General features: G+C 37.2%; 2 protein-coding genes across 2 annotated transcripts in view; both read right to left on the bottom strand.

The window, feature by feature from the left end:
- Positions 1-19,298, bottom strand: part of LOC311089879 (uncharacterized protein) — an 832,216-nt gene that overhangs the window by 638,354 nt on the left and 174,564 nt on the right. The window lies entirely within an intron of this gene.
- LOC311090048 (uncharacterized protein) overlaps positions 1-19,298 on the bottom strand; it is a gene marked incomplete at its 5' end in the record, with an annotated part of 50,783 nt that overhangs the window by 11,632 nt on the left and 19,853 nt on the right. The window contains 12 exons of the mRNA XM_084125144.1: positions 683-853; positions 988-1,179; positions 4,371-4,544; positions 8,886-9,047; positions 9,193-9,366; positions 9,730-9,900; positions 10,113-10,286; positions 15,621-15,791; positions 17,020-17,193; positions 17,477-17,647; positions 18,716-18,886; positions 19,034-19,207. Coding sequence (XP_083981270.1) covers positions 683-853; positions 988-1,179; positions 4,371-4,544; positions 8,886-9,047; positions 9,193-9,366; positions 9,730-9,900; positions 10,113-10,286; positions 15,621-15,791; positions 17,020-17,193; positions 17,477-17,647; positions 18,716-18,886; positions 19,034-19,207 — 2,079 coding nt within the window. The remainder of the gene's footprint in view (positions 1-682; positions 854-987; positions 1,180-4,370; positions 4,545-8,885; positions 9,048-9,192; positions 9,367-9,729; positions 9,901-10,112; positions 10,287-15,620; positions 15,792-17,019; positions 17,194-17,476; positions 17,648-18,715; positions 18,887-19,033; positions 19,208-19,298) is intronic.

Here is a 19,298-nt window from a genome sequence, read left to right as displayed (position 1 = left end):
ATTCGTCTGAAAGAAGAATGTCATATAAACCTAGGATGACTTGAGGGTGAGTAAAACATGGACTAATTTAAATTTTTGGGTGAACTATCCCTTTAATTAAGTGCTAAGTGTTACCTGTTTGTTGTTAAGTGTTAAAATTGAATTTTATGTTTAAAAAAATTCAGCCAACATGTTCACAGAAGGCAATTTTCTGATCTTTGCTTTTAACCAAAATAAATGTTTTAAAACCCAGAAAATGTTGTTTTCTTTTTCCTAGTGTGACTACTATACAATTTATTGCTGTAGACAAGTTTAATATTGTAAAAGTATGTGGTATATACTGTATTTGGTAATTACAGTGGAGTACTGTAAATGCTGTTTACTGTACTAGTGCTGTAAAAATACAGTATGTGGCTGGCAACCCAGCTGCCAGTATTTTACTGTAAATTTACAGTACAACATTTTACAGTACAATACTGTAAAGTACTAGTTCTGTAAAAATACAGTATGTGGCTGGAAACTCAGCTGCCAGTATTTTACTGTAAATTTACAGTACAACGTTTTACAGTACAATACTGTATATGCAGTTTACAGTACTAAGTCTGTAAAAATACAGTATGTGGCTGGCAACCCAGCTGCCAGTATTTTACTGTAAATTTACAGTGAAAAGTTTTACAGTGAAACAATGGTTCATTAAACTTACCTGAGTCTCTCCAGTGTGCAGTTTGTATTTTCTAATCCATTCTGGAGTTTCTTCACTCCTGAATCCTGCAGATTATTGTTGCTGATGTCAAGCTCTTTCAGACTGGAGTTTGATCTCAGGACTGTAGCGAGAGCTGAACAGTTTTCCTCTGTTAGACCACACTTACGCAGCCTAAAATAATGAACAGAAGAAGGAGAATTTACAAACACAAAGTACTTGATTCCAACATAACTGAGAATTGTGTTTTTGTTACAAGATGTCTTTAACATAATTTAAATCTACAATACTAAATGTACAATACTCACGACAGTGTGTTGAGTTTACAGTGTTTATCCTGCAGTAGAGCAGTGATCTGATTCACTCGTGTGTCTCCTAGTTCACGTCCACTCAGATTCAGTTCTCTCAGGAGTAACGGGTTTTCACTCACTATTCCTTTCACATACTGACAGGCTTCATCTGCAGTAGGACCCAAAAACTTGAAGACCATTCTTGTAGTCCTAACAAAAAAAGTGGTTTAATATTCTGTACCCTGCCTCAACCACCATTAAAAAAGTGTTTTCATGTTGTTGTTCACTGGTAACATATGTTTAATTAAAATAAATAATTACAAAACAAAAATACAGTGCATTCTAAAAAATGGTCGACAGATTATTTCTCAAGTAGCCTACTGAATGGCTGAAGTAGTTCCACATTAGCTCTGTCCCATCCACGCTATGTGACTGTACGTGGACAGAACATAAAGCCTTTGGACCTCATACCAGCTCTTGGTCTGGCCAGCAGAAGGAAAAGGCTGTCTCCAAGCAGAGGATGGCCCACTGGACAGTTGATGCCATCACCTTGGCTTACCAAGCACAAGGCGTGCCTTGCTTGCTCAGGATGCGAGCTCACTCAACAAGAAGTGTTGCATCCTCCTGGGTGCTGGCACATGGCGCCTCGCTGACAGATATTTGTAGTTCTGCAGGCTGGGCGACACTCAACACGTTCGCTAGATTCTATAGTCTACGTGTAGAGCCGGTATCCTCCTGTGTTCTCATCTCAAACGGGTAGAAGTACCGAGAGGTACTCTATGCTCAGTGTTGGCATGCTGCACCAAAATTGCTCCAGAGTCCCTATGGGCAGACCCTGTTGAGTCCCGTCACCCATGGCAGCCGGACGTGGCGGAGTGTCCGGCGCCAGGCCTATATTCCGCTGTAAACTTGTGAACCGGGTCTAGACTGGGTGCCATATGTGTGTAGCATCTGGACCAATCAGACACACACAAATTATTCATTTATTTAATGACCTAATCTTCTCCCAATAAAGGTTTATGAAACTTCCCTCAAAACTAACATCCCAATTGAAGCTAACACACTGGCAGAACCTGGTTTCCTGTTACAGGATCATTAAGATTGATAAGACCTTTTACGACCCCAAAAAGGAATTTGCAGAGGGCTGTGACGCTCACTTAATTCTTACTGAGGAAGAGAAATAAACCGTTAATCCTATATATTCTATATATAAACACTTGAGAAATGTGTAAACATGTATCTAATTTTCCCTTCTAATGATTTTCCTTTTATGTGGTTTGGCCTTTGTATTCTTGTAAACTTTTGGGATTAATGTTTCAGACTTTGTTGCATACTATGGTTTACCAAAATCATATGTGTGGGATGTTTAGTCTCTATAAATCTTCGTCCCCCATTTGTTAATTTACATTACATTTTGCTAACTTTGTGACGCATTAGTATTATAAGCATCTTAAAGATTCTTGTGTTAAACATCCAATCAAATTACATGTTCAAAGGCCTGCTTGAACAATGGGTCGTTAATAAATTTCCCTCCAAAAGAAAACACTTCTTATTGGCTCACACACCTCCAGAGAGTGTGACATCTTCATGTTTTAAAAATCACTGATCACAAGATTAGCTCTCTCTTAGCTCTTTTTTCTTCTTTCTTAGTCCCTTTCTGAAATGCTGACGTGAAGATGACGCTGAACTAGAAGTTTCTAAGGACCCTCCAAGTTTGTGCCAGGCCTTGTCTTTCCATTCACCAAAGATACTCTGACTACCACTGGTTCTCTCTCATCAAGACCACATCAGCAAAGATCAACTGGAGCCTCAACAAATTGCATCAGGACAGTTTAATTCAAATGGGCGAGACATGCAAGTATCAAACTTAGTCTCATTATTTGATACATTAAGAATCCTTACCCCTTTTAAAGAAGGGCGTGTTAGAACTAAACTGATGGTTTGCTCAAGGCTGTTGATCTGCCGAATCTAAAACAATGCTATAACTTCTTGCTTTCCTGTATTCTGCTTCAGCTCTCTTCCCCTTGGTAAACTGTATGCATGTATGTGTGTGTATGTTAGAGTAGTCTAAGTGTTTAGACTAGTTAATAAAATCTTGTTCATGTCACACGTAAAGTTGTCCATGTCTCAAGCTCATATCTGTCACTAAATCATAGATCTTGACTACTTGCTCTTAGTAGTACTGTAAAGTAATAAAGACATTTCCCATGCCCCAGAAATGTACATTTCTTAGAATTAATAAACAATTAACACTTAGTGTTCACGGGACAAACAGGTTAATTGATTGCAAAATTAAGTTACAACATTAAGTTAATTGTATTAACTGATCCAAATATTAATAATCAATTATAACCAGTTATTATTGATTATTAATATTTCGTAGAGCTAATTTGCAACATGTGTGACACTAAGGGGATGTTGTATATGTGTACTTTTCCACGGTTGCTCCTAAATGTAAGCCTGTGTCTTTCCCTTGGGAGAACCCATCTCTTACGAGGTTGTAGTCACCCTAGTAACTTCCAAATGTATATCTCCACATAACTCCTTCGGGGAAGGATGTGGCTTCCTTTTCCAGTGCGAAAACCTGAAGATGCGATGCACCTGTTGCTCATTATATACCCCCGCTGCGAGGCAGAGCAACTAATTTCAATTATCGCATGCCAATGTGCATAGGCTCATTTTAGTTACACTCAAAGTAGATTGGCCTCTCTAGTGAGATTCCTATTCGTCAGTCACCAAAGTGACGTCTCCGTTCCATCTTCAGGGAACGAGGGTTACAAACGTAACCGAGACGTTTTGCATCATGGATGTAGTACCACTTGGGGTGTGCTTTTTATTCTGCTTTTCCTAATATTTTTTACTTTTTTTTATAAAATCTGGCAATGCATCAGAGTGTCTTCACTCACCACCATTTTTCCTTATGTCGTTTTTAATGCAGAGAGAGAGGTGCACTCAAAGCATCGAGTGGAACTGACGGGAGTCTGAGACAGTTTCCCTTGCGAAAATTAACTGTTTTTTGGGGTATTGATTACCAATTGTACAACAATACCATAGTTAAACTATAGTTTTTGTAGCAAAACCATGGTTTTGGAGACACAGTTAAAGGGGCAGCTAAAATGACAACAGCTTATAGACTTTTACATGCAAATATTAATCCTTAGAAGTCATAATACGAAAACAGCCCTGGGCAAAAAGTATATATTGTATATGTGCGTATGGCCCCGACTACACCACTGCTGAAGATATAGGAAGTACATTGATATTACTTGCCATATAAAGATCTATTTCAGAATATTTTAAAGGTCATTTAGTCATTTCAAAGCTTTTATAAATTTCTTTTTGATGGTTTAATTCTCCTCCAGCTAAAAACTATTGCATTTTATTGTCTTAATAACACTCACCTCAGTGTTTTCAGCTGATTCCACAAACTCTGTTGTACATTATAGAGCTCCTTCACTCCTGATTGTCCAGGATCATTTCCTCTGAGATCCAGCTCTATCAGGTGTGAAGAGTTTGATTTCAGAGCTGAAGCCAGAGCTTTATAACCTTCTTCTGTGATACTGCAGTCTGAAAGTCTACAAAACATGAAACTTGAATTAAATGTAACATTGTGTTTCAAATTAAATTATCAGATGAATTAGAACTTAAACTGAATGAGAATGATCAGTGTACTTAGAAATGTTCATCAAATACAATATTTACAAATTGTCGGTTTTAGTTTTTTGAGTTTTGAAGTTTTCTTCCCAGTAGACATGTGACAGTATCAAAATTAAAACATTTAAATACTGTTTGACTTCCTTCTCTGTGTCAAGAAGATGTCAAACAAAAAGCAGAGTTTTGTTTACGGAGGGGCTGTTCTGCCAGCGCAATCCACTGTCAGAGAGTGAATTTGCTTATTCATTCAGCCCATCTTCTTCATTCATTTATGCTTCTCCTCCGTGTTAGGGTTGTTTACATCAAAGTGAGCATGCCTCTTTAATGCAGCACATTTTAACCAGGTAATTCTAAAAATTAATTCTAAAAATCTAAATTTATAATACAGAAACTCTCTTTAATAAAGTTGCAAACATTTTGAAGAGCCCACAACAACAATTATGTGCATGTTCATTACCGTACACTTGCACATCTACTTCCCACTTCCCAGTACATTTCGTTTTAGCACTTTATGGTTAATATATTAACAGATAAAGACATTTTATTAAGGCTGTTACATGTAACACAGTTAACACGTTTACAGTGGGGGAAATAATTATTTGATCCCCTGCTGATTTTGTAAGTTTTCCCACTTACAAAGAAATGAAGGGTCTATAATTTTTATGGTAGATTTATTTTAACGGATAGAGACAGAATATCAACCAAAAAATCCAGAAAAACACATTATAGAAAGGTTGTAAATTGATTAGCATTTGATCGAGTGAAATAAGTATTTGATCCCCTATCAACCAGCAAGAATTCTGCCTCCCGCAAATTGGTTATGTGCCAATGTGAAACAGATTAGTCCTGTCACTTGGACACCTGTCGCAATGGACACCTGTCCACACAATCTGTATCTTCCATTCCAACCTCTCCACCACCATGGGCAAGACCAAAGAGCTGTCAAATGTCAGGGACCAGATTGTAGACCTGTACAAGGCTGGAATGGGCTACAAGACCATCAGCAAGAAGCTTGGTGAGAAGGAGACTTTTGTTGGTGTGATTATTCGGAAATGGAAGAAATACAAAATGAAAAATCAATCTCCCTCGGTCTGTAGCTCCATACAAGATCTCGCCTCATGAGGTAAGGATGATCATGAGAAAGGTGAGGGATCAGCCCAGAACTACATGGGAGGAGCTTGTTAATGATCTCAAGGCAGTTGGGACTACAGTTACCAAGCAAACCATTGGTAACACACTATGCCGCAACAGATTGAAATCCTTCAGCGCCAGCAAGGTCCCCTGCTCAAGAAGGCACATGTTCAAGCCCATCTGAAGTTTGCCAATAAACATCTAATGATTTAGAGAAGGCTTGGGAGAAAGTGCTGTGGTCAGATGAGACCGAAATTGAGCTCTTTGGCATCAACTCAACTTGCCGTGTTTGGAGGAAGAGAAATGCTGACTATTTGGAGGAAGAGAAATGCTGACTATGACCCCAAGAACACCATCCCTACAGTCAAGCACGGAGGTGGAAACATCATTGGGCTGTTTCTGTGGTAAAGGTACAGGATGACGTCACTGTATTGAGGGGCCGATGGACAGGGCCATGTACCGTCCTTCAGCCAGAACACTGAAGATGGGTCGTGGATGGGTCTTCCAGCATGACAATGACCCAAAACATACCTCCAAGGCAACAAAGGAGCGGCTCAAGAAGAAGCACATTAAGGTCTTGGAGGGGTCTAGCCAGTCTACAGACTTTAATCGTATAGAAAATCTGTGGAGGAACCCGAACCTTTGAGTTGCCAAGCGACAGCCGAGAAACTAAGGATTTTGAGAGCATCTGTAAAGAGGAGTGGAAAATCCCTCCTGAGATGTGTGCAAAGCTGATGACCAACTACAAGAAATGTCTTACCTCTGTGCTTGCCAACAAAGGTTTCTCCACCAAGTACTAAGTCATGTTTTGCTTGGGGATCAAATACTTATTTCACTTACTGAAATGCAAATCAATTTATAACCTTTATATAATGTGTTTTTTCTGGATTTTTTGGTCGAAAACGGTTCTTTTTAGTTCTCCTTTTGTCCCAAAGTCTGCTTGCCATGGTCCATAATGTTTGAGTGAAACAACAACAGCGTGAGCGTACCGCTAGATATAACACAGTTGTCCACGTCTGTCGCCATGGTTACTATGGCAGTACGAGCGGAAACCAGGGATAGCGCGGATATTACGTCATTGACAGGCGACAAGTTACAAGGGACGGGCACTATTTAAAATTGTGAATTTCTTTGAATTTACAAATTCTTGGAAACATTTAGGATAATGTAAGCACACAATTGAAAGAAATATATAACACTGTGCAAGTGGTTTTTGGATATTTAGATACTTAAAATTCTTACATATTGTATCTTTAAACACACTTTTGTGTATTCATGTTTGATATAATATATTGTTTATAAAAACTAAACTATACAAAATTTGACTTAACTTTAAACTTAATTTGTGGCATTTTTGTGTCTACTTTTAAAGTAACAAAATATTTTTCAGTTTAATTTAGTTATTTTAGTTTTTTTCCCAATTGTGTAATTGTTTCTTACCAGTAACAAAAATCCTTTAAGTTTTCATTTTAGTTTTTGTTAGAGATAACACCGCTGTTATGGAAAAAAATGGTAACACTTAGTTCAGGGTAGTTTAGTATCCAGTTCTCATTATTAACTAATAGCTAATTACTAGTTGCATATTACTAGGATATTGTCTGTTTATTAGTACTTATAAAGCACATCATTATTCTGCATGATCTCATTCTACATCCCATAATCCTACCCATATCTAAGCTTAAATGCTACTACAACTACCTTACTAACTATTGTAAGTACTATCTGCTACGGCGTAACAGAGCAGAAGTGTCGCGATCGTTTCGGCGCCGAGTCTATTTTTGCTGCGCCGCTTTTGTTGAATTAAAGTGACAATACATTGATCATGGCCAAAATACACCGCAGTTTTATCCAAAAAGTGCATTGATGATATCTATTGTGTTTTAAACAGTCAATCAAATGACCAACAGCAATTTAAAAAGAAAACAAATGTCCAAAAACAAACTTGTTGCCAGAACAATAAAAACAAAGATGAACCAAAAGTTATATAAAATAAGCTTCTTGACAAGTCTTTTCTCTTAAATGTATTTGAAAACGAAAAAAAGCAATGCCAACTTATCCATTATAGAGTACTCTGTCTGTACACAACCCGCGGTTCAGCTGCGCGTGACAAACGCTGCCAGTGTGAAAGAAAAATGCGCGTGTCCTGCTCCTGCTTACCATACGCACTGCTCCTGCGCTGCTTACGCTCTGCTAACGCGTGCAGTGTGAAACCGGCGTAACTCTGTGCCACCGCATAAATATAGATGTGTTAAAAAATAATGAGAATATATATACATATATATCCGAGTCCTGATCGGGAGGTAACGTCCGATTCCGATCGAGTCTGAAAACACGTGATCGGATCAGGACATCCCTAATTTCCTTATATGGGTCCTAAGGGCACTTCTCCCGGAAGAGCACGGGCACGCGCGCACTCGTAGACCAGAGCAAGAGAGCGAAAGCAGTACGCCATCAAAGCGCTCTGCTCGGCTTTAGGGAAGTCAGTGTCACCAAAGAAGTGGGTTTTTGGTTGCCAGGGCAAGACAACCCTGCACAGATTCCCAAAGAACCCAGCGTTAAGGGACCAGTGGATGGAGTTTGTTTTTCCTGAGCATCAACGGAGTTGTGTAAGACTGTTTGTTCTCTGCATTTTGACGATGATTGTTTTATAAACAAAGCCCAGATCGACGGATTTGCAGATCGTCTAATGCTTAAGGATGGAGCAGTCGCAATGATAAAGGTTCGCGGTCATGATTGGAACCGGGCGGTGAGTAAAACTGCTTCAAATGTCTCTGTGTTGTTAGCTCGGCGCGTAAGCACAGATTTAGCTTCGCCCACACGGCCCGCCTCCAGCCGCTCGTTTTTTTCCGGAAAGACTCGGTACAGCCTATCTTTCTTTTATAAATATAATAAAACTAAAGACTTTTTGGAGATATGAAGGATGCAATACTACTCTATAGGTACTCAAGATTAACAGGAGATTGAGTGAAAATGAGCATTTCACCCCCCCTTTAATAATGAGTATTCAGTGACCAAAACAGTGAGTATTCTTCCATTTTTTTGCACTTCAGGAGGCAAGCAGATTCAGTAAATATAAAATATCCTTGTGATTGCTGTGGTGTTGAGTGTATCTGATGGTGAACTGTACTCACTTAAGAATCTTCAGTTTTGATTTCTTCAGTCCCTCACAGATCTCTTTAACTCCAGAGTCCAGCAGACGGCTGTTGTTCAGGTTCAGCTCTTTCAGGATGGTTTTAGAGAGAACAGTAGCTAGAACTGAACAGATTTTCTCTGTCTGATCACAGTTATTCAGCCTAAACACAGAAACACCATAAATTATTATTCAGTACATATTTAACACACATCAGATCAACAGCTCTTCATATCTGCTCACACAAGTGCCTGACAGTCTTTTATAATGAATAAACATAAGTTATAATGTATAAATTGTTGACTCACTTCATTTTCTCCACTTTACAATGAGGGTCCATCAAAAGAGCAGAGAGCTTCTCTCCATCAAGATCTCCTAATTTATCTCCACTCAGATCCAGTTCTGTCAGTATTACTGGACTTTTACCCAGAACTTCAGTGAGATAGTCCCACGTTTCCTGTGCAGCATCACTTTTCAAAAACCTACAGGAAGTAGAACATTTAGATTTGATAATTGAAAAGAAAAGAAAAAAGGATAAACTACTTTTTTTTTTTTTTAGATATAATAAAAAAGAATAATAATTGTTTAAATAATGTTGTTAGAATGTCATGCCTTTTGCAGTTCTCATCCTCCTTATGGATCCAGTAAAGCAATAAAATATGGCAACGTGTAGAATGTGTTAAAGTCATAGTTTTGGTAAATATTTCCAGTTTTGCTGAATTGCAATTCAGTAAATTCCTTTTCATGCCATTCTAATTCTGCATTGGCCATTTGTCACATCTACTTAGCTGCACACCTCTGACTCTGTCTGTGGCTTATTTAGAAAAATCAAAGGCTTTTCTCACCTGATGTTCTTTAATTTACAGCTTTCAAGCTGCAGTAAATCAATGAGCTCATTCACTCCTGATCGTCCAGGATCATTTCCTCTGAGATTCAGCTCTATCAGGCTTGAGTTTGATTTCAGAGATGAGGTCAAACTTTTATATCCTTCTTCAGTGATACTGCAGCCTGAAAGACTATACATATACATACAAAAACATACATGTTAAGTACTGCAACCAATGCCTTATTGACAACACCTGCTTCATTTGCATTTCTAAATGTTTCATAAAATATGTAAAGTTAATTAAAATGATTAAATGAAACAGATTTTTTTCAGTTAATCTAATCAAATGGACATTTATAAATCTATGTTATCATGCAGAAATGAAGATAAATGAATACACACTTCAGTTTCTCTAATCTGCATTGTGTATTTTCCAACAGAGGACAGATCTTCTTTATTCCAGAGTTTCCTAGTTTATTCTCACTCAGATCCAGCTCTATCAGGTTTGAAGGGTTTGAATTAAACGCTGAAGTCAGAGCAGCACAACCTTCTGCTGTAATACTGTTATTCTTCAGCCTGAACAGAAGAAAAAAAGATGAAAAAAAGACAGGAAGGTCTCAGGTTTTTTTTCTGCCAAAAAACACGTCTACAGTAACGGAAGGGTTTTCATAGTCAAAGAGAGTGGGCCTACTTTCTTAAAGAACATGCATTTCAATAACACTGCAAAACTAGCAAAATGTAAGTAAAAACTTCTTATGCAATTAAGTAAACAATCAGTGTAAAATCTAAAGCAAATCATGAGCAATGAGACAAACACAACAGAACAGAGACATTTTTTTCAGGTAGGAAATACTACATGTAAAAAATAAGGTAAAGAAATACTACAAAAATGTAATCAAATCATAAAATAAAAAAAACAGCATAGTCTGCATGAATTAAATATTGCTACAAAAGTTTTTCAGTCAGCTAATCTATTTTGGTTAACATTAAGGACACAGAGAGCAGCAGGTATATTAAAAGTTGTCACCTAATGCACGGATTCAATATATTGATTTACATCTGATTTTACAACTGTTTACGCTCACTTAAGACATAACCGACTAGGTTTACCTGGATACTTGCCAAGTCAGGCATTTTGACAAACACTGTGTATTGTAAAACTATACTGTACTATTGTACAAGTGTGTACTGAATATTAATGACGGATTGATTTTGGGAATCTATGTTTTGATCATCATTCTAAATCTGATCCAGATGTAATCTTAGGGCCTGTTTACACCTGGTCACTTTTTGTGTTTGTACTGATCGGATATCTGATTTATCAAAACGATTCCATTTACACTTGGTCACATAAATGTGTCTCCGCAAAACAGATATAAATCTGATCTTCAATTCCCGTGCTATATGCAGATTTAATGGAGTTCACGCAGTGCTCGAAGTGGGGCGGTACTCACCGGTACGCAGTACCGGCACTTCTGCATTTTACTCCAAAGCGTACCTGCACGTTTTCTTGCGTACCGCTACTTCTTGCATGTAGCCGGTACTCTACCACTGACAAAAAAAAAGCGTCAGTGTCACGCCCATTTCACATATACTCCTTTTGCAATGCGTATGCGGTGCTTATTTTTTTTCCGCACCCATATAAACAGGTTAGAGCTTTCACACTGCACGCGGATGCGGTCCGGCAATGCGTTCCAGGAGCGGTGCATATACAGCAGTCCAACGATCGTTTCCACACCGAGTCTATTTTCGCTGTGCTGCACGCGCTGAATTAAAGTGACAGCGCGTGGTTCGTGGTCAAAATTAACACAGAATATGACATTATATATAATTTGCATTATTTAAAATTACTTTTAACATTTAAAAATAGACGTTTTCAAATTTCAAAGCTTGCAGAAGGTTCCTAATGGCAATACTGACTTAGGCTACAGCTTTCCTGGTAGCCTTGAGTGAATTAACTTGTCTAAGAAAATGATTCATAAAACGTATAAATATCTGTTGAGCCTATGTTTACTTTCGTCATTGACACAGACGAAAATGAAAAGACTAAGTTCAGCTTTAGGAGGGGAAGAAATAGTCCAGGATAAGAAGACTGAGAGAAAAAGAAATATGAAGATGAGGAGAGAGCAGGTATTGACAAATAATCTAATGACACGGTTTTAAAGATAGCCTATTTCTTATAATTTTTTGGCCTTCAAAAGTCCTAAATTGCACATATGTAGATCAGAGAAATCCAAATTTTCTCGGGGGAGCATGCCCCCGAACCCCCCTAACTCCGGGGGGGCTTGAGTCTGGTTGTCCAGGGCACAGGAAATTGTTAATCCGGCCCTGGGTGAAGGCGGTGAGAGTAAGGCAAGAGAGTACCGGCACCTTTTCCCCCCCACTTCAAGCACTGAGTTCACGTCACCGAAAACAACAAATATGAGCTGCATTTTATTGATCATTAGCTAATTTCAAAATCGAACACTGTAATAAGAGAGAGTGCAGAAACAGCACTGGTAAGATCATTTAGTTTCTTTACTTTTAATGAAGATGATTATATTGAACGTCTGCGACTTACTCTCACTTTCATTTGCGGCAGTTTGCTGAAGAGATACTCAGCTGCTCATCTGCGGCGATGTGTGTTGCAGTAGCACTCTCATATCTGGCTATAACCTCATATAGCCTATAACATGCTCTCACGCATTTATTTTTTACATTGTTGGGAGGAGTAAAATTTACATATGTGGTTTCAACAACCATATGCATTTAGACTTCCAGTTGTGGTTTGAGTGATTGGATTTAAATCTGTTTCAGAAGAGATTTACACCTGGTCTTTTCAAGATCAGATAGCTATCCGATCTGAGAGAACGCATGAAGTGACCAGGTGTAAACAGGCCCTTTGATAAAAACAATTTTCTCAATTCTTTTTTTTTTTTTAAATGTTGTTCACCCATATTGATTTTTTTTTTTTTAATTAAAGCAGAAGGTCCTTTTTTTTTTCTCTCTCTCTCTCTCTTTGGATACATTGTCTATTCAGATATTCATGCAACAAAATATTCTCGGGGCCATGAAAGTGTGGTGAAAATTATCAAAAATGCTGGCAACCTTTTTAAAAAAAAGAGGAAAATAGTCAAGTGCAATGGGCTATGCAGGGGAACTGAATTGTGTGTGTGCACACAGGGGGCCACCTGTAAGCTTATGAGTACATAATGTAGTTCTCTTTTACAGTTTATTGCACTTTTAATAACTTATCAATCATGTTTCACTATTTTCTAGCTCATGTTAATAACTTTAATTAACCCTGCGCTCTGCAGATACACTTACTTACAGTGATATAAAATATACATCAAAATCTCTATGGATTGAAGCTTGTCGCTCAGGGTGTGTGATATTGACCAAAATAATTGTCAGTCTTGATATTTTCTGGGATTTTATTGATAGCAGAGACAGAAATGACTTTTCCAATAAGTTTAAATGGATGTTTACCTTTTATGGGCTTTTTAGCTTTATGACGCATTTTTGGTAACACTTTTGTAATAAAACTCCACGCTAATAATCATTAGTTAAGAATTAGTAAACAGTTCATTCATAATTTATAAAGCATTAATATACATTAATAAGCAGTATATAAATACAGCTATAAATGCTTTATTCTTGTTTTAAAAGCATATCTATAATGTGTTTAATAATTGTATTTTCATACTTTATTAATGATCAATTTGTCATTTCTAAATGAAGTATAGCATTATTTACAAACCAGTTATTTAGGAGTTGTCAGTGGTTCATAAGATCACTTAGAAAGTGTGAGTAAATAATTAATAAACTATTTCAATGTATATTCATACATCTTATTATTTAGACATATAGTAATAGTTTCTTAGTGTGTTAATAAATGGTTTATTAACATGTATTTCTACTGTAATTCAGGGTTAGCTCATCTAAAGTGAGGACTATGCCTCTTAAAGCATTTACAAAGGAGATTTAAAGGCTCAGTTAATTTTTTCTATCTTCTGTATCACTGAGCTGTGTTTGTTTCCTTTTTCTGTTTAGAAGATAACTGAGTCTTTAAATCTCCTTTATAAATGCTTTACAAGGCATAAATAGTTATCACTTTAGATGAGCTCACAAAAATAGTTAACTGACCACTACTAAATGCTTTATAACTATTTACTACATTTACTTACACTTAAGTGATCTTATGAATCACTGACAACTCCTAAATAACTGGTTTGTAAATAATGCTATACTTCATTTAGAAATGATAAATTGATCATTAATAAAGTATGAAAATACAATTATTAAACATTATTGATATGTTTCTAAATCAATAATAAAGCATTTATAGCTGTATTTATAAACTGCTTATTATTGTCTATTAATGCTTTATAAATTATGAATTAACTGTTTACTAATGCTTAACTAATGATTAATAGTGTGCAGTTATTATAAAGTGTTACCGCATTTTTTTCTAACCTAATTAAATGTGTGCATCATATTTTGCATTAAATTCTAACATTTAATCAATGAAGTCAATTAGAATAAGATGACAAAATGGCTGTTACCAAGCAAATGAAATCAGTATCAACAAAATTCATCTTTGCAATGCAGAGGAAACACAGAAGCTGCATCTGAAGTGACATTTAGATGCATTTACACAGACTGTTTAATGCAACTCAGTGGGACATGAATACATTTAACCTGCAGTTACAAATGCATAAATAATATTTTGATGTTTTAAACATAAAACGCTGAATACTGATATTTGAAATTGTTAATAAAAATTAAAATATACTTTAAATTGTGAATTAAAACAGCTAGTAGGTGGCAGCAATTCACTGTTAATGAGTGAGTCATTGCAATTCAACCGATTCATTCAAACTGGTGATTCATTCAGACATACAGCAGCATTTTTGCGCCCTTATCTTGAATTTTGGGGAAATTGAAATGCCTTTTAATAGACCAAACATAGATAAATATATATAAAACAGACTAATGGCACTCTAAATGCGCGCTCGCACTGGTCTAACTTACTAGAATACATCACGTTTCTGTGCACTCTATGGGACATATCATACACACTGCGCAATGCAGCGCCAGGCGTTAAGCAAGTGTTTTTTGCTAGATTCTGCCCGATGCAGTTATCATTTTCAGTCCTGCCCCACTTGTTTAAAAAGCAAAATGCATTTGCGCACATCTGTGCACCCATGGGCGTGCAGGTCTGAAAACAAGGTGTGTTCAGTCGCATTGTTGGCACGTTGCTATTTTGAAGCAACTGAAATAGACTGCGCCATTGACCAACTGAAACCTGATCTAAAGTCAATGGCCCAGTATTTTTTCTGTTATTTAAAGAGCGCATTAGTAATGTGCGCCAATAGGCGGGTCCACAACGCACATACACTCTGCTTATTACACAGACAGGGCACACAAACATGCCAAATATTACAAAAAAATTACACTGTATTACAAATACAATGTAAAAGATTAATATTGTGTACATAAAGATATGGTGGAATCTGGCTTGTCCTGTAGATGGTCTGCTTGCATGCAGTGGATTTGGACATGCCCTAAGTGCACTTGCGCCGTGCGCTTTAGACCATGCGCTTAGATCGTTAAAATAGGGCCCTATGAGAGTGCTTTTGTTGTGGCCCTGTGGCCAGTTGCATGAAAATAGCTCCTAAGTTAAAACTGTGTCTTAAAGAACTAGTCTGGTCAACCAGCAATTAGCTACAGCTAATCAGTCTAAAGAGATGATCAGTCTTAAAGAAAAAAATGAGATGACTAATTTGTAAGGCTAGTCTAAGCACTTTATGCAAGCGGCCACTGATCTGTATGATGGCTCAGTTAATCTTAGCCATTAAAAATGTAATATCAAATAGTTTATTGTTTTAAAGACGCTTTGTAAAGTATAAAACAATGTAAAATACTTACATCAGTGTGTTGAGTTTACAGTGTTTATCCTGCAGTAGAGCAGCGATCCGATTCACTCGTGTGTCTCTTAGTTTACATCCACTCAGATTCAGTTCTCTCAGGAGTAACGGGTTTTTACCCACAATTCCTCTCACATACTGACAGGCTTCATCTGCATCATGACTCAAAAACCTGCAGAAGGAAAGATGAAGCAGGAATTAATTCAGTTTTTAACAAACCGTAGTATTTTTTTTATTAATAGTCTAATGTTAATCCTTGTTAACTTTGACAACAACAAAAGATTATGCAGTTTACTGCATTACTGAATTTACAGCCACTTTTCCACTTTTGGGCCAAACTGTTCTAAGAACAATAAGAAACCGTTCCAGTAATATTTCCACTTGATCCTGGTTTGGCACAGCACAATTACAAACTGTTCTCAGGCCAGAATTCTCAGCACGATTAGCTAACTGTGCTGAACCATGCAGGTAGAATGTGGGTAGTGACGTCAGCACTGACGGTTCGCAAAGACCCGCCCCCTTTAGTTACTGTTGCTATAACTCTCTCGCCACACATCATGGCATGCCACTCTCACACCAGACATCATGTTCTCAAGCAGTGAAAAATACATCGCGGAGCAGAGAGGACACTGACAACGCGCCGACAGACAGGACAGAGCAGGATACTTTTTATATAAAACAAAGTCTCATCTTTTAAATGTAGAAATTTTTAAAGAAATTTAAACAATAAATACCATTTTGTGGCTCTTTAATGTGTCGTGATAGATCGTTGTAGCGCATCAGTTAAGGCTGCTCGTGAACCGAGGTTTCATCTCTTCCTTCTACTTATTTTATAGCATCAAATAAACATGAAAGAACATCAGAAGGAATGTTGTTTCAACTGCGGAAAGCCGTCAGTACACACCATTTTTCTAATCCACGGACGTTAATCTATTAACTCTCCTGACTGCTTTGTCGGACAAAATGGCGGATTCAGCGGATGGCGCATTATGATTGGTCAGATAGCCTGTCAATCAAACTCCCAGCGAAGGGTGAATTGGACACTTGTCTGTCGCATGGCTACCAGTTTCTCTGTGGCTGGCAAGGTGCACTATTTGAGTGAAGTAAACAAGTAAATAATCAAATTAAAATCCTCCATCCTCCATAAAGTGACTGCTATTTACATCTAATGCTAACTCATGTAAACTCTTGCATTACGAAGGAAATGACTGCTGCAGTTGTATTACATTCCAACGAGCTCTGCTATCAGCTCCACAATGGAAAATGAAACCACATTCGTACTAGCTGGGCCAGATCGGTTAAGCAATGAGAACGGTTTGGCTAGACGATGGAAAAGAGGCATAAATTTATCTTAATTCACCTGTATGTCATTTATTTTGTATTATTTCATCACGTCTCACCTCAGTGTCTTGAGTTGACACTTCTGATCCTGTAGTAAATCATCAAGCTCCTTCACTCCTGATTGTCCAGGATCATTTCCTCTGAGATCCAGCTCTATCAGGTGTGAAGGGTTTGATCTCAGAGCTGAAGCCAGAGCTTTATAACCTCCTTCTGTGATACTGCAGTTTGAAAGTCTAGAACAGGAATGAAAATGTAAAATGATTAATTCATTATTATAGAAATTCCAGAAATGACAGTTTACTTGTAAATCAGATTACTTTTTTCATGAAATGAATACAATTATTTATTACTTTTTAAATTCAAAGCAAACTGTCAGAGTTACTTTTTTCAAATAAGCATGCTACTCTGTATTTTGTTATTTGTACAAATAATATGCAAACTAAACTTAGTTTCAGTCAGAAACTGATGACTAAATATATAAACAAACTAAAGGCCCAGTGTTGCACATCATCTCACCTGAGTTTCTTCAGTTTACAGTTATTTTTCAGTCCATCAGAGAGCAGCTTCACTCCTGAATCCTGCAGATTATTATTACTCAGGTCAAGATCCTTCAGAATGATGGAGTCTGAACTGAGAACTGACGCCAGAGCTGAACAGCTTTCTTCTGTTAGATCACACTTGATGAACCTGATGGTAGGAAAAAGACTACCATGAGAAGTTGACCAAAATGTATGGTCTTCCAGCCCTAAACAAAGAAATCAGAGGCTAAAATCGTTCAATGATTCTATGCCCTATACTTATAGCATCAACAGAATCACTTACACACAGCCACCATGCAGTAAATTCAGAGTTAAGATACAGATCCACACACGGTGATATGGATACTCAAATCGGTCTTATAAACTGTTACATGTATAGAATATCTTTTCCATAATTCAATGAATTGACCACTTACAGTGAGCTGTAACATATTTTTGTTTTCAAATAATGTGTCTAAGTAATTTCCAGTGATGTGATATTGTTCATGTGCTGTGGTCACCTAGTTATTTAAATGCCACATAAAAATCAGTATTTTTCAGAGATAGGAGAGTTGTTTATGGAGTACACAATTGTCCCAGCTCAATGGAACATGTTTTAATTTAGTCCAAACTGATTTGAGGAAGCAGTGGCTTGTAAACATACGAAAATATTTCACCTCAGGGCAGGGCTGTCGCTAGAGGGGAGAAAGGTGGCGATGATTCTTGATAAAGTCAAAACATTATTCGTTGTTTGATATCCCTAAACAGTAAAACAATCTGTCCTCATGAGTGACTGTAACATACATGCACTGAAAGGAAATGCTTGAGCCTTTAATGAGCAGAACATGGAAGTACTAGTGCAAGTTGTCCATAACTTTTTCTTTAGGCCTTACTAGAAAAGGTACACAAGCATCTATTTTACATAAACCTGTTTACCACTTTTCTGTGGACAATAATAATGCATTGTAAATTAAATCCAGCAAATAACACTGAAATGTGTACATCTGGCAGATTTTATATTTATATTTTTAAATACAAATATTTATATTTATAATAGTAAATTATATACAGTAAATTACAATTCAAAAGTTGAATACAGGCTTTTGCAAAAAAATAAAAAAATTGGACAAAAGAGAAAAGACAGGGGTATCCAATCCAAACAGAATATCCAATCCAGTGTGTCATGCTCCTGTGATTTCTGTGGTGTTGAGTGTAGTTGATGGTGAAATGTACTCACTCAAGTATCTTCAGCTCACATACAGGATTCTTCAGTCCCTCACAGATCTCTTTAACTCCAGAGTTCAGCAGACGGCTGTTGTTCAGGTTCAGCTCTTTCAGGATGGTTTTAGAGGAGAGAACAGTAGCTAGAACTGAACAGCTTTTCTCTGTCTGATCACAGTTATTCAGCCTAAACACAAAAACAGCAGTATTAATTATTCCGCACATATTCAACACACACCATATCAACAGCTATTCATATCTGCTGACACATGCCTGACAGTCATTTACAATCAATTAACAGAGGAGTTATAATGTATAAATCACATTGACTCACTGGATTTTATCCACTTTGCTATGAGAGTCCATCAAAAGAGCAGAGAGCTTCTCTCCATCCAGATCTCCTAATTTATCTTCACTCAGATCCAGTTCTGTCAGCAATAATGGACTTTTACACAGAACTTTAGTAAGACACTCACACGCTTCTTGTGCAGCGGCACTTTTCAAAAACCTACAGGAAGTAGAAGAGAATTTATTGGACAAATTTTTGGACATAAGACACTGTTTTGTTTCTGCTGCTTTGTTTGCGATCCGATCATTGT

This window comes from Abramis brama (assembly GCF_963993115.1).
Source record: "Abramis brama genome assembly, chromosome: 9".
NCBI lineage: Eukaryota > Metazoa > Chordata > Actinopteri > Cypriniformes > Leuciscidae > Abramis > Abramis brama.
Note: the sequence above shows the minus strand (reverse complement) of the source record. Positions and strands in the feature narration are given on the sequence as shown.